General features: G+C 46.6%; 3 protein-coding genes across 4 annotated transcripts in view; 1 reads left to right on the top strand and 2 right to left on the bottom strand.

The window, feature by feature from the left end:
• Positions 1 to 13,499, bottom strand: part of LOC108932673 (ribonuclease inhibitor-like) — a 100,184-nt gene that overhangs the window by 32,682 nt on the left and 54,003 nt on the right. The window lies entirely within an intron of this gene.
• Positions 105 to 2,946, top strand: LOC108935695 (heat shock 70 kDa protein-like). 2 transcript variants are annotated; one of them, XM_029246015.1, is made up of 2 exons: positions 105 to 311; positions 769 to 2,946. In XM_029246015.1, the coding sequence occupies exon 2, from the start codon at positions 791 to 793 to the stop codon at positions 2,729 to 2,731; it is 1,941 nt and encodes a 646-aa protein (XP_029101848.1). In that variant the 5' UTR covers positions 105 to 311; positions 769 to 790; the 3' UTR covers positions 2,732 to 2,946. The 2 variants fall into 2 exon arrangements, with proteins under 2 accessions (XP_029101848.1, XP_029101844.1); XM_029246011.1 differs by having other exon boundaries at positions 107 to 295.
• On the bottom strand, positions 9,704 to 12,467 carry LOC114909126 (heat shock 70 kDa protein-like). The gene is made up of 2 exons (XM_029246004.1): positions 12,280 to 12,467; positions 9,704 to 11,806 (listed from the first exon to the last, which is right to left on the bottom strand). The coding sequence occupies exon 2, from the start codon at positions 11,782 to 11,784 to the stop codon at positions 9,820 to 9,822; it is 1,965 nt and encodes a 654-aa protein (XP_029101837.1). The 5' UTR covers positions 11,785 to 11,806; positions 12,280 to 12,467; the 3' UTR covers positions 9,704 to 9,819.

Genomic DNA, 13,499 nt, shown 5'->3' with positions numbered 1-13,499 from the left:
CATTGGCTGTCCTTACGGCCCCTAATCTGTCATTGGTTTCTTGTGCTGCCTATAAATCTTCTTTTTCGTCATTGGCTGACGAGACCCGCGCTTTCTAGAAACCCTGTATTTGTATATAAAGAGCGGCTGCCTGTGTGCGCAGCGAAAGAGCTCAGCTGAGACAGAGAGGAGGGCGAGTGCTGCGGTGCGTGAGAATCCAAAGAAGAAGCAACTCTTCTCTCCGAGGACAAAATTGACAAGTACTGAGGGTTACATTCTTTCATCCATTGAAAAACACAGCTTGGCTTTTCTCCCAGTAAGTAATTGCGTGGGTACGTTTTTACTTCTTTGGGCTGTGTCACAGTGTGTGCGTGTGTGTCATGCGATGCGTGGTTATACTGTAACTGTAACGTGCTGGATAAGTGAGTAAGTGGGTTGAACGTGAGTGAAATCATGTATCGGGAAAAGATGCTGAATCATGGGACTTGATACATATCGTTCCATTTACTGTTCTACGACGTAACGTGTACAACCTTTAGTCCTGTATGTGGTGAACTATGCAAAGTAGTTTAATCTGAAAATACTTATTATTTTTTTTTTTGTTTGTTTTGATATTATAGTCAGCAAGTATGCCATATTGCAGAAGTGCCCAAAGTTATTTATGTTTTGACATACAGATTCATTCTAAAGTTACTCTGCACATACTGATACGTGACTGAATTTTTGTTAACGTGCAGCAGATGCTGACATTTGTCCGGGAGTTAATGCGTTTCCACATTCTAATTGCAGGAACCTCAAGACGATATTGAAAATGTCAGCCAAAGGATTATCGATCGGCGTTGACCTGGGCACCACCTACTCCTGCGTGGGTGTGTTTCAGCACGGAAAGGTGGAAATCATCGCCAACGACCAGGGCAACAGAACCACTCCCAGTTACGTGGCCTTCACGGACACGGAGAGGCTCATCGGAGATGCTGCCAAGAACCAGGGGGCCATGAACCCCAACAACACCGTCTTTGATGCCAAGCGGCTGATCGGCAGGAAGTTTGAGGACCCCGTGGTGCAGTCTGACATGAAGCACTGGCCCTTCAAGGTGATCAGTGATGGAGGAAAACCCAAAGTTCAGGTGGAGTACAAAGGAGAGACCAAAGCGTTCTACCCAGAAGAAATCTCCTCCATGGTCCTGGTGAAAATGAAAGAGATTGCCGAGGCTTACCTGGGACAGAAGGTGTCCAATGCGGTCATCACCGTGCCCGCCTACTTCAGTGACTCTCAGCGCCAGGCGACGAAAGATGCCGGAGTGATCGCTGGGCTGAACGTGCTCAGGATCATCAATGAACCCACAGCAGCTGCCATCGCTTACGGTCTGGACAAAGGCAAGAAGGGCGAGCGCAACGTCCTGATCTTCGACCTGGGGGGAGGCACTTTCGACGTGTCCATCCTGACGATCGAGGAGGGGATCTTTGAGGTGAAGGCCACGGCGGGAGACACTCACCTGGGTGGGGAGGACTTTGACAATCGCATGGTCAGTCACTTTGTGGAGGAGTTCAAGAGGAAATGCAAGAAGGACATCAGCCAAAACAAGAGGGCGCTGAGGAGGCTGCGTACGGCATGCGAACGGGCCAAGAGAACCCTGTCCTCGAGCTCGCAGGCCAGCATCGAGATTGACTCTCTGTACGAAGGCATCGACTTCTACACGTCCATCACCAGGGCGCGCTTCGAAGAGCTGAACTCGGACCTCTTCAGAGGAACGCTGGACCCGGTGGAAAAAGCCTTGAGAGATGCCAAAATGGACAAGTCGCAGATCCACGATATCGTGCTGGTTGGAGGCTCCACCCGAATCCCTAAGATCCAGAAGCTGCTGCAGGATTTCTTCAACGGCAGGGAGCTGAACAAGAGCATCAATCCAGACGAAGCGGTGGCCTACGGTGCAGCTGTACAGGCAGCCATCCTCATGGGTGACACGTCTGAGAACGTCCAGGACCTGCTGCTGCTGGACGTGGCACCTCTGTCTCTGGGCATTGAGACGGCAGGAGGAGTCATGACTCCCCTCATCAAACGCAACACCACCATCCCCACGAAACAAACCCAGACCTTCTCCACGTACTCAGACAACCAGCCAGGAGTCTTGATCCAAGTGTACGAAGGAGAAAGAGCCATGACCAAGGATAACAACCTGCTGGGCAAGTTTGAACTGAGCGGCATCCCTCCTGCCCCACGGGGAGTCCCCCAGATCGAAGTGACCTTTGACATCGACGCAAACGGCATCCTGAACGTGTCGGCGGTGGACAAGAGTACCGGTAAAGAGAACAAGATCACCATCACCAACGACAAGGGCCGCCTGAGCAAGGAGGATATCGAGAGGATGGTGCAGGAGGCCGAAAAATACAAGGCCGATGACGACCTCCAGAGAGAGAAGATTGCCGCTAAGAACTCCCTGGAATCGTACGCCTTCAACATGAAGAGCAGCGTGGAGGATGAGAACCTCAAAGGCAAGATCAGCGAAGATGACAGGAAAAAGGTCCTCGAGAAGTGCAACGAGGCCATCTCCTGGCTTGAGAACAACCAGCTGGCAGACAAAGAGGAATATGAGCATCAGCTGAAAGAGCTGGAGAAAGTGTGCAGCCCCATCATCTCCAAGCTGTACCAGGGCGGGATGCCGGGCGGGATGCCGGGCGGAAGCTGTGGAAGCCAGGCGCGGTCCACAGCCAGCTGCGGCTCTCAGGGACCCACCATTGAAGAGGTGGATTAAAGTCAGAAGATCTGAAATGGACTTAAATGAACTTTGTCTTCCCTGTTTTTGCATTTGCCCCTGTAATATCGTCAAGAGATTTCGGAGCTCCAATGAAAGATCTGGAAAAGGTCCTCAGATATGCTGATGCTTCCACAAGTACTATTCAATGGTATTTACAATAACACAATGTATTTGCAAGGTGAACAATGGAGAAGCTGGACAAAAAAAAAAAACACGGACACTGTCATTTGTGGTGCTGGAGGAGACTTTGAAGGACATGATGGACGGCAAGGAAGAAAGATGGGTCTTTGGTCAAATCAGCTGAGAACTCTGTAGAAGCACAGACTATGGGAGTGAAATTAGGGTACTATGGAAATGTCATGAAAGGGTATTCGAAAAACTGTAACGCTTGAGAAATCTGAAGGTAAAATCTAGCTTATCGATACTTGATCCCCGGGGGAAATTCAGTTTCATGTAGGAGTTGATAGACACTACAGACACAAACACATAGAACAAAGACTTGGGATGGGATGCCAGGCAGAAGCTGTGGAAGCCAGGCGCGGTCCACAGCCAGCTGCGGCTCTCAGGGACCCACCATTGAAGAGGTGGATTCAAGTCAGAAGATCTGAAATGGATGTAAATGAACTTTGTCTTCCCTGTTTTTGCATTTGCCCCTGTAATATCGTGCACTTTTGTGTATGGGAAATCGCCATGTTCTGATGTCTTTATTGTCTTCTGTTAGACAGCTGTTTTTCTGCAGTCATTTATGAATGCAAGTTTCACCTGCTGGAAATGGTGCATTATGATGTTGGAAGGTGCAGAAAATGTCTTCTCAGTTTTTCCTGCCTGCAACAAGGTCCCCCCCCCCCCAGAGTCAGTTTTGATGAAGGATAAAAGTGAAAGTAAAACGATTGTGTTTATTTATTTGTTCACTGTTGGACAGTGACCACTGTAATAAAGAACATAGAAAATATATTGTTGTGGACAGTTGATTCCTTTCAGGAACAATTTGCGGCCTGCTAAAAAGATCGGGATAATGAAGAAAGCACAAGAGTGTTGTGCTCTGACAGGTGGTCAACACCATTTGGTCCGAAGACGAAAGTGTCTTCCGCACCAGCGTGACAACAAAGAGCAGTTAAAAGCTGGAGAAGGACTGTAGGTTTTAATGTATCGAAATACAGGAGGAAATGGACTCATGTGCTCCAAGAGTCTATATTTTCTTCGTTAAAACCAACAAAACAGAGACTCTGGGAGCACGCAACCGGTAGTCCTAGTCCCTGATGGCCCATTTAACCCTCTTTCCACAATCGGCTCTTCGCTGGTCGACCAAGAGAACAATGTAGCCCTGAACCCTGTCGCAAGCCTAACTGCTGGTTCCCTTCCCATCCTGTCCTGCAAACCACCCAGCAAGAGAATTTACTTGTGCCACAGCCTAAACCTGTGGAAAGATTTCTTTCCTATGTGGTTGAGTTGGTTTACTTACAACTTTAAAAATTCCACAGTTATTGTAGTAATTTAATGCATATCCAACCTTTTAATTTCTGTTATGCCTCTGATCCTTTGTTCAGTGCTCTGTGTCACTGTGTGAGAAGAGTGTTTTATAAAAATAAATAGAAATGAATCCAATTGAATAGAATCGTTCTCTCCACGTGACTAATGAAATTTCCAAATACAAATTTTATTGTGGTAATGCTGTAAAAGTCACCAATACAATTTTGATCAATAGGCTACTGAATAATGTACTGTATCCTCTTTAATCAGTCACAAAGACAGTAGACATTTGCTCAGCCTAAGGACATAAAGTATCTATCCAGTATCTAGCTTATCGATACTTAATTTATCCCCCGGTGGAAATTCAGTTTCATGCGGCAGTTGATAGACACTACAGACACTACACAAACACACAGAACAAAGACTCACAACAAGGTGCACAGATAATACAAATAGTAGAAAAATAAGTATTAATTTTCAGGTACGAAATGCCATGAACTGGAGTTGATGGTAAATGGGAAATTAATGGTATGTGAACAGAACAGATTGCTTTGGTGTTGGTCATGAAGACATAGAAGTCAATAACTTGACTCATGGGATGAGTAGTTAATGAATCTAGCGGTCAAGAGCTTTCGGAGCTCCAATGAAAGATCTGGAAAAGGTCCTCAGATATGCTGATGCTTCCACAAGTACTATTCAATGGTATTTACAATAACACAATGTATTTGCAAGGTGAACAATGGAGAAGCTGGACAAAAAAAAAAACACGGACACTGTCATTTGTGGTGCTGGAGGAGACTTTGAAGGACATGATGGACGGCAAGGAAGAAAGATGGGTCTTTGGTCAAATCAGCTGAGAACTCGGTAGAAGCACAGACTATGGGAGTGAAATTAGGGTACTATGGAAATGTCATGAAAGGGTATTCAAAAAACTGTAACGCTTGAGAAATCTGAAGGTAAAAAGAAGAGCAACTAGATGGACTGAGTCAATCTTATTGACAATGGACGTACGTTCAGAGCTTATTTACAGGGAGTAGGGCAGCTCATCGAACTCAAAATGACAAGAATCAGGGACATGAACCGTGAAGGCCTGTAGAATGGCGAAGCACATCTCTCACACATCGAGTGAGATTCCATAGATGCTGTCTCCCAAAAATGAAGTTCTCCTTGATTGTCCAATGCTTCAGGTAACATGAATCACCGTCACTTTTAATAAAGAGTGTATCACTATAGAAATCAGTGGCATGAGGCAGTGATGAAGTCAGATGGCATAAAATCCACCGTCCTGCTTTCGAGAGTATCCCCTGTTGGTGGTGGCACCGTGATGGCTCTCTGGGAAGAGACCGAGTGGTGTTAATGGGTCAAGTAAATGTAAATACAGTGAAATAGTACAGGCATGAGGGGGTGCGGTGGCGCAGTGGGTTGGACCAGGTCCTGCTCTCTGGTGGGTCTGGGGTTCGAGTCCCGCTTGGGGTGCCTTGCGGCGGACTGGTGTCCTGTCCTGGGTGTGTCCCCTCCCCCTCCGGCCTTATGGCCTGTGTTGCTGGGTAGGCTCTGGTTCCCTGCGACCCTGTTTGGGACAAGCGGTTCAGAAAGTGTGTGTGTGTGTGTGTGTGTGTGTGTGTGTGTGTGTGTGTGTGTGTGTGTGTGTGTGTGTGTGTGTGTGTGGTACAAGCATATAAGAAAACAGAGGGCATGGATTTAACACACACACACACACACAGTCTGAAACTGCTTGTCCTGAGTGTGGTCACAGCAAGCTGGAGCCTAACCTGGCAGCATGGGGGGGACATACCCAGGACAGGATGCCAATCCATTGCAAGGCACTCCAAGCAGGACTTGAACCCCAGGCCTACTGGAGAGCAGGTCCCAGGCAAGCCTGTCATGCCACTGTGGATTTAACATACATTGTGGCAAATTTCAGTTCTTTCCACATATCTTCCTTATTCAAAAATACAGAATGTCCCCTATAAAGTGCATTAGAACTCACCATTTTAGCATGTAGTTTGAAAAAAACACTTAAAATGTGTTATTTGAAGGGGACAAAAATGAACAGCTGCAACTCAGAAGGATCATAGCAGCTTAACTAAGAATGTAGTACACACACACACACACACACACACACACACATTTTCTGAACCGCTTGTCCCATACGGGGTCGCGGGGAACCGGAGCCTAACCCAGCAACTCAGGGCGTAGGGCCGGAGGGGGAGGGGACACACCCAGGACGGGACGCCAGTCCGCCGCAAGACACCTCAAGCGGGACTCGAACCCCAGACAGGAGGACCCGGTCCAACCCACTGCGCCACCACGCCCCCCTCCGTGAATGTAATAATTATATAAAATTTATATTCAGTAGTTTACAGAAGTATATATAAAGAATGCCTATGTCACTGACATTGACACAAGATATGGAGAAGAGTTTTAACATTAGTGAAAATTGATATATAAGTATTGCCCCAGTGTGATTACAAATATTTGGACAGTTACTTATGAAGATCTTTGAAGAGGTGGTCATCGTCCTGACTGAGCAGAGTACGTCACTTCTTTGTACAACAGTCATACTAATGCGCCTCATTGTGAGAACATCAAAGTTTGCTCTCACCAATTGGTCCTTTAATGCTGAAAATGGATGACTTATGGGGGTCAGTCCACACACGCAGCTCAACGTTCTCAATACCACAGTCAGGTGGCTTTTCCTTCACTCTGTTCTTTAGAGTCCTCCTGCAAAGGTCAGTTTTGCTTAAACACATTTCATTCAAGTCACTGTGAAATTGTGGGAAAAGGTCAAACAGAAATGTATAGCTTCATGACAGATACATGTAACATGAGACAAATAAGTTCTTCAAAGAATGTAAGATTTGACCTTCATTATTTTGGATCTACATACCATTAATTTGTTGTTATTCTACTGTAACAGAGTATCAGAAAGCTTCAAATCTTAAAAAATGGCTTTCTGTATATTTATTTCTACTCAAGAACTCCTCAGTGCAGTGAGGCCAAATTTCATACAATCTTACATCACCCTAAAACATATAAAAATAATTTGACACAGTAACCCATGGTCATCAGTGAAGGTCTCTTTCTGATACAGCGTCTGGTTCTTGCTCCACAGGAAATCTTGGTGGTGATCATAGGTAGCCTTCAGGTGTAAATCCAGACTGTCTTTTGGAGCCTAAATATGAGACATCCCCAACTGTAGCATCTCCAGAGAAAATGTATTGGTTACTCTACCCTTTTCACATATAATGAATTAGGATGTAGTTTTCTATTAAGTACTGTTCATGAATTATAAGGTAAACTAAATATACCTCTGGATCAAAGTGTAAATAGTGTCTTCTGCTGCTGGACAGAGTTGCATCTTCATGTAGACGAATCCAGGGCTGCTCCTTCTGTACCAAGCTCTGAGGTTTGTTGGAAGACTGAGATTTCGTAGAAAAATGTGAACTATTTCATTTAAAAGCTTTACTACTTTTTAATCAGATACTTCTCAGATAGCAGGGATCAATCGTTCCTTGAAGAGACATAAACCATGCATATGTACAATGTTTACCAGACTCTGTCCCTCTTTTCCTAAAATTGTGCAGTGATTTTCAGATTCGGCAAAGGAACCACTTTGCTCACCATTTTCCAGCATCAGATACTGGTGATAACAGATACAGTGTAGAGCTTTGACACTCCCAGTTCAGCCTCCAAATGTTTATGGCACAGTTGCTAAGAGACAAGACTCGCTATAGGTGGTACACATGCTTGTTATTGCAACACTTTTGTACGAATCAAATCTGAGCAAACCAGAGACACTGTAAAAAATCAAAAAATCTAAATAGTTTATTTATTTTACAGTCTGTTTTTAATGTATAATTTGCTATATCCATCCATACATTTGTAAATTGTGCAATAGAGGTTTACCTGCTATGGTAGGCGGAGCCAAGTCAATAAGACTTCACTACCAGGAAGATCATTGTACAATATGTTGTTGTTACCATGGTTCCCAGTAAGAAGTTCATTGTCCACCATGGTGTTATCAACCTCACCACTTAACTTTTTTTTACATTGTTTGTTGTGAAAACATATGGTTTATTTGAAAAGAAAAAAAAAAATGTGGAAAATAACCATAAAATGAGCAATGATAGGCGATGTATGAGACGGCTGCAACGCTCATTTACTCTGTATTTTGCGTTTTTCTTTTGCTTTTTGTTTCTTTTGTGTTTTGGCTTTTGTGTCTGTCTATACTGCTCACACAGCTACACCAGTGCACTTTGTGTTGCCGCACATCTTTGAAAGCTGAGCGGCTGTGGAGCTTCTTTGTGGCTCTGTTGAAAGCTGTATCCCACTGATGGCTGTGGCTCTGACACAGATTTGACACGTAGAGGAATGGCAGTAGGCACACTGATGACAGCGAAAGACCTAAAAGACATCATGTAGACAATTTCCATCTCAGGTTCACAATCCCGGACCTTTCGCACTTCACAGCTGATGCTTTTCTCCATTTCTATAATCTATTTTGGAACAGATTAACGTAATCCAGCCAGACTGCTACGCTATTCCACATCTGCCCGCTTGGTGGCCCCACGCATGAAAGGTAAAGCATGGAGATTCTTGGTTCCGATTCTGTTGTGATGGAACAACCTCCCCCTCGCACTCAGAACTGCTGAAACTGTCCACATTTAAAAAGGGTCTTAAAACTCTTCTCTTCTGAACTCACTTTGCCCATGAACTTTTAAGTTCATATAGGTCAAGTATAAATGTTCACGCCCCTCAGGTATACATGTTCACAATGATGCTCGGATCAGTCCTTTAAACAGCTACTCCTGTATTGTTAGTTCTCTTGCTGGGTGGTTTGCAGGAGAGGATGGGAAGGGAACCAGCAGTTAGGCTTGCGACAGGGTTCAGGGCTACATTGTTCTCTTGGTCGACCAGCGAAGAGCCGATTGTGGAAAGAGGGTTAAATGGGCCATCAGGGACTAGGACTACCGGTTGCGTGCTCCCAGAGTCTCTGTTTTGTTGGTTTTAACGAAGAAAATATAGACTCTTGGAGCACATGAGTCCATTTCCTCCTGTATTTCGATACATTAAAACCTACAGTCCTTCTCCAGCTTTTAACTGCTCTTTGTTGTCACGCTGGTGCGGAAGACACTTTCGTCTTCGGACCAAATGGTGTTGACCACCTGTCAGAGCACAACACTCTTGCGCTTTCTTCATTATCCCGATCTTTTTAGCAGGCCACAAATTGTTCCTGAAAGGAATCAACTGTCCACAACAATATATTTTCTATGTTCTTTATTACAGTGGTCACTGTCCAACAGTGAACAAATAAACACAATCGTTTTACTTTCACTTTTATCCTTCATCAAAACTGACTCTGGGGGGGGGAACCTTGTTGCAGGCAGGAAAAACTAAGACATTTTCTGCACCTTCCAACATCATAATGCACCATTTCCAGCAGGTGAAACTTGCATTCATAAATGACTGCAGAAAAACAGCTGTCTAACAGAAGACAATAAAGACATCAGAACATGGCGATTTCCCATACACAAAAGTGCACGATATTACAGGGGCAAATGCAAAAACAGGGAAGACAAAGTTCATTTAAGTCCATTTCAGATCTTCTGACTTTAATCCACCTCTTCAATGGTGGGTCCCTGAGAGCCGCAGCTGGCTGTGGACCGCGCCTGGCTTCCACAGCTCCCGCCCGGCATCCCGCCCGGCATCCCGCCCGGCATCCCGCCCGGCATCCCGCCCTGGTACAGCTTGGAGATGATGGGGCTGCACACTTTCTCCAGCTCTTTCAGCTGATGCTCATATTCCTCTTTGTCTGCCAGCTGGTTGTTCTCAAGCCAGGAGATGGCCTCGTTGCACTTCTCGAGGACCTTTTTCCTGTCATCTTCGCTGATCTTGCCTTTGAGGTTCTCATCCTCCACGCTGCTCTTCATGTTGAAGGCGTACGATTCCAGGGAGTTCTTAGCGGCAATCTTCTCTCTCTGGAGGTCGTCATCGGCCTTGTATTTTTCGGCCTCCTGCACCATCCTCTCGATATCCTCCTTGCTCAGGCGGCCCTTGTCGTTGGTGATGGTGATCTTGTTCTCTTTACCGGTACTCTTGTCCACCGCCGACACGTTCAGGATGCCGTTTGCGTCGATGTCAAAGGTCACTTCGATCTGGGGGACTCCCCGTGGGGCAGGAGGGATGCCGCTCAGTTCAAACTTGCCCAGCAGGTTGTTATCCTTGGTCATGGCTCTTTCTCCTTCGTACACTTGGATCAAGACTCCTGGCTGGTTGTCTGAGTACGTGGAGAAGGTCTGGGTTTGTTTCGTGGGGATGGTGGTGTTGCGTTTGATGAGGGGAGTCATGACTCCTCCTGCCGTCTCAATGCCCAGAGACAGAGGTGCCACGTCCAGCAGCAGCAGGTCCTGGACGTTCTCAGACGTGTCACCCATGAGGATGGCTGCCTGTACAGCTGCACCGTAGGCCACCGCTTCGTCTGGATTGATGCTCTTGTTCAGCTCCCTGCCGTTGAAGAAATCCTGCAGCAGCTTCTGGATCTTAGGGATTCGGGTGGAGCCTCCAACCAGCACGATATCGTGGATCTGCGACTTGTCCATTTTGGCATCTCTCAAGGCTTTTTCCACCGGGTCCAGCGTTCCTCTGAAGAGGTCCGAGTTCAGCTCTTCGAAGCGCGCCCTGGTGATGGACGTGTAGAAGTCGATGCCTTCGTACAGAGAGTCAATCTCGATGCTGGCCTGCGAGCTCGAGGACAGGGTTCTCTTGGCCCGTTCGCATGCCGTACGCAGCCTCCTCAGCGCCCTCTTGTTTTGGCTGATGTCCTTCTTGCATTTCCTCTTGAACTCCTCCACAAAGTGACTGACCATGCGATTGTCAAAGTCCTCCCCACCCAGGTGAGTGTCTCCCGCCGTGGCCTTCACCTCAAAGATCCCCTCCTCGATCGTCAGGATGGACACGTCGAAAGTGCCTCCCCCCAGGTCGAAGATCAGGACGTTGCGCTCGCCCTTCTTGCCTTTGTCCAGACCGTAAGCGATGGCAGCTGCTGTGGGTTCATTGATGATCCTGAGCACGTTCAGCCCAGCGATCACTCCGGCATCTTTCGTCGCCTGGCGCTGAGAGTCACTGAAGTAGGCGGGCACGGTGATGACCGCATTGGACACCTTCTGTCCCAGGTAAGCCTCGGCAATCTCTTTCATTTTCACCAGGACCATGGAGGAGATTTCTTCTGGGTAGAACGCTTTGGTCTCTCCTTTGTACTCCACCTGAACTTTGGGTTTTCCTCCATCACTGATCACCTTGAAGGGCCAGTGCTTCATGTCAGACTGCACCACGGGGTCCTCAAACTTCCTGCCGATCAGCCGCTTGGCATCAAAGACGGTGTTGTTGGGGTTCATGGCCCCCTGGTTCTTGGCAGCATCTCCGATGAGCCTCTCCGTGTCCGTGAAGGCCACGTAACTGGGAGTGGTTCTGTTGCCCTGGTCGTTGGCGATGATTTCCACCTTTCCGTGCTGAAACACACCCACGCAGGAGTAGGTGGTGCCCAGGTCAACGCCGATCGATAATCCTTTGGCTGACATTTTCAATATCGTCTTGAGGTTCCTGCAATTAGAATGTGGAAACGCATTAACTCCCGGACAAATGTCAGCATCTGCTGCACGTTAACAAAAATTCAGTCACGTATCAGTATGTGCAGAGTAACTTTAGAATGAATCTGTATGTCAAAACATAAATAACTTTGGGCACTTCTGCAATATGGCATACTTGCTGACTATAATATCAAAACAAACAAAAAAAAAAATAATAAGTATTTTCAGATTAAACTACTTTGCATAGTTCACCACATACAGGACTAAAGGTTGTACACGTTACGTCGTAGAACAGTAAATGGAACGATATGTATCAAGTCCCATGATTCAGCATCTTTTCCCGATACATGATTTCACTCACGTTCAACCCACTTACTCACTTATCCAGCACGTTACAGTTACAGTATAACCACGCATCGCATGACACACACGCACACACTGTGACACAGCCCAAAGAAGTAAAAACGTACCCACGCAATTACTTACTGGGAGAAAAGCCAAGCTGTGTTTTTCAATGGATGAAAGAATGTAACCCTCAGTACTTGTCAATTTTGTCCTCGGAGAGAAGAGTTGCTTCTTCTTTGGATTCTCACGCACCGCAGCACTCGCCCTCCTCTCTGTCTCAGCTGAGCTCTTTCGCTGCGCACACAGGCAGCCGCTCTTTATATACAAATACAGGGTTTCTAGAAAGCGCGGGTCTCGTCAGCCAATGACGAAAAAGAAGATTTATAGGCAGCACAAGAAACCAATGACAGATTAGGGGCCGTAAGGACAGCCAATGTAAAAATTGCAGAGCAGCAAAGTCAGCCAATAAGTGAACGCCGGGGGTGCACCTTCCAGCTTTTTCGAGAAGCATCGCGACTCGTCCCGAGCGCGCGAGAAGGCACCAGAGAGAGCGGCTCGCGCGTGAGTCAGTGCGCGCGCGCACAGCGACCTGCGTGCAGCGCCTGTGGAAGACGGAAAGTGCTTCTTCGCTTCTGCCAACACACAGCATCTTTCATATGAAGCTCTTCGTTTTAATCTTCAATACGTGTACAACCCAAGTGTCCTAATGTCATGAGACATAACAGTCAAATCAAGTGAACGTGTTTAAGGGTTTTCGAGAAGAAACATGCACGAAAGAATGAAGCGGAGGGGAAGTCTGCCGTGGCAGCAGTAAAAATGTACGAAATAAGACTTAAGACTTAAGTTCGTTAAGCAGATGAGTGCATGATTTACGTGTAGCAATGAATGCAGTTAAAGGATCAGTGAAGCTGACACCTGTGTCCTTGGGCTATTGGGCTGTTGGGGGAAACACAGGTGAACAGAGAACTGCGAGCCGCACACAAACGGCCCGATTTGATCCCCCGCCGAAACGCACAGGCCAGGAGCTGTGAGGCACCAGCGCTACCTTACTGCAGCTGGGGTGCTGCCGGAGTCTGTCTTCTATAATTTAGCGAAAATAAACATCGAGTGGTATCGTGTAGGCAGAGCAGTCGCATTTTCTTAACATGTCGATGCTTTACCCTGAAGTCAGAGCTGGAAAAGGGCCTTATTTATGTAATCCAGTGCATGTCACTCATACTGTTCCAAAACTGATGTACATACATGATACATGCGAGATATTACATAACATACAAAGGCCGGTGGAAAGACTTCTAATTTCACTGATATGATGCAGTGCCTGTCGGACACGCTCTCTGACCCCCACGCATAACATGATTCGA

The sequence above is a fragment of the Scleropages formosus genome, chromosome 2 (genome assembly GCF_900964775.1).
Source record: "Scleropages formosus chromosome 2, fSclFor1.1, whole genome shotgun sequence".
Lineage (NCBI taxonomy): Eukaryota > Metazoa > Chordata > Actinopteri > Osteoglossiformes > Osteoglossidae > Scleropages > Scleropages formosus.
The sequence above is the reverse complement of the archived record's forward strand: the minus strand, read 5'-3'. Positions and strand labels throughout refer to the sequence as shown.

Coding starts and splice junctions, on each gene's coding strand:
- LOC114909126 (XM_029246004.1), bottom strand. CDS start 11,784: ATGTCAGCCAAAGGATTATCGATCGGCGTTGACCTGGGCACCACCTAC.
- LOC108935695 (XM_029246015.1), top strand. CDS start 791: ATGTCAGCCAAAGGATTATCGATCGGCGTTGACCTGGGCACCACCTAC.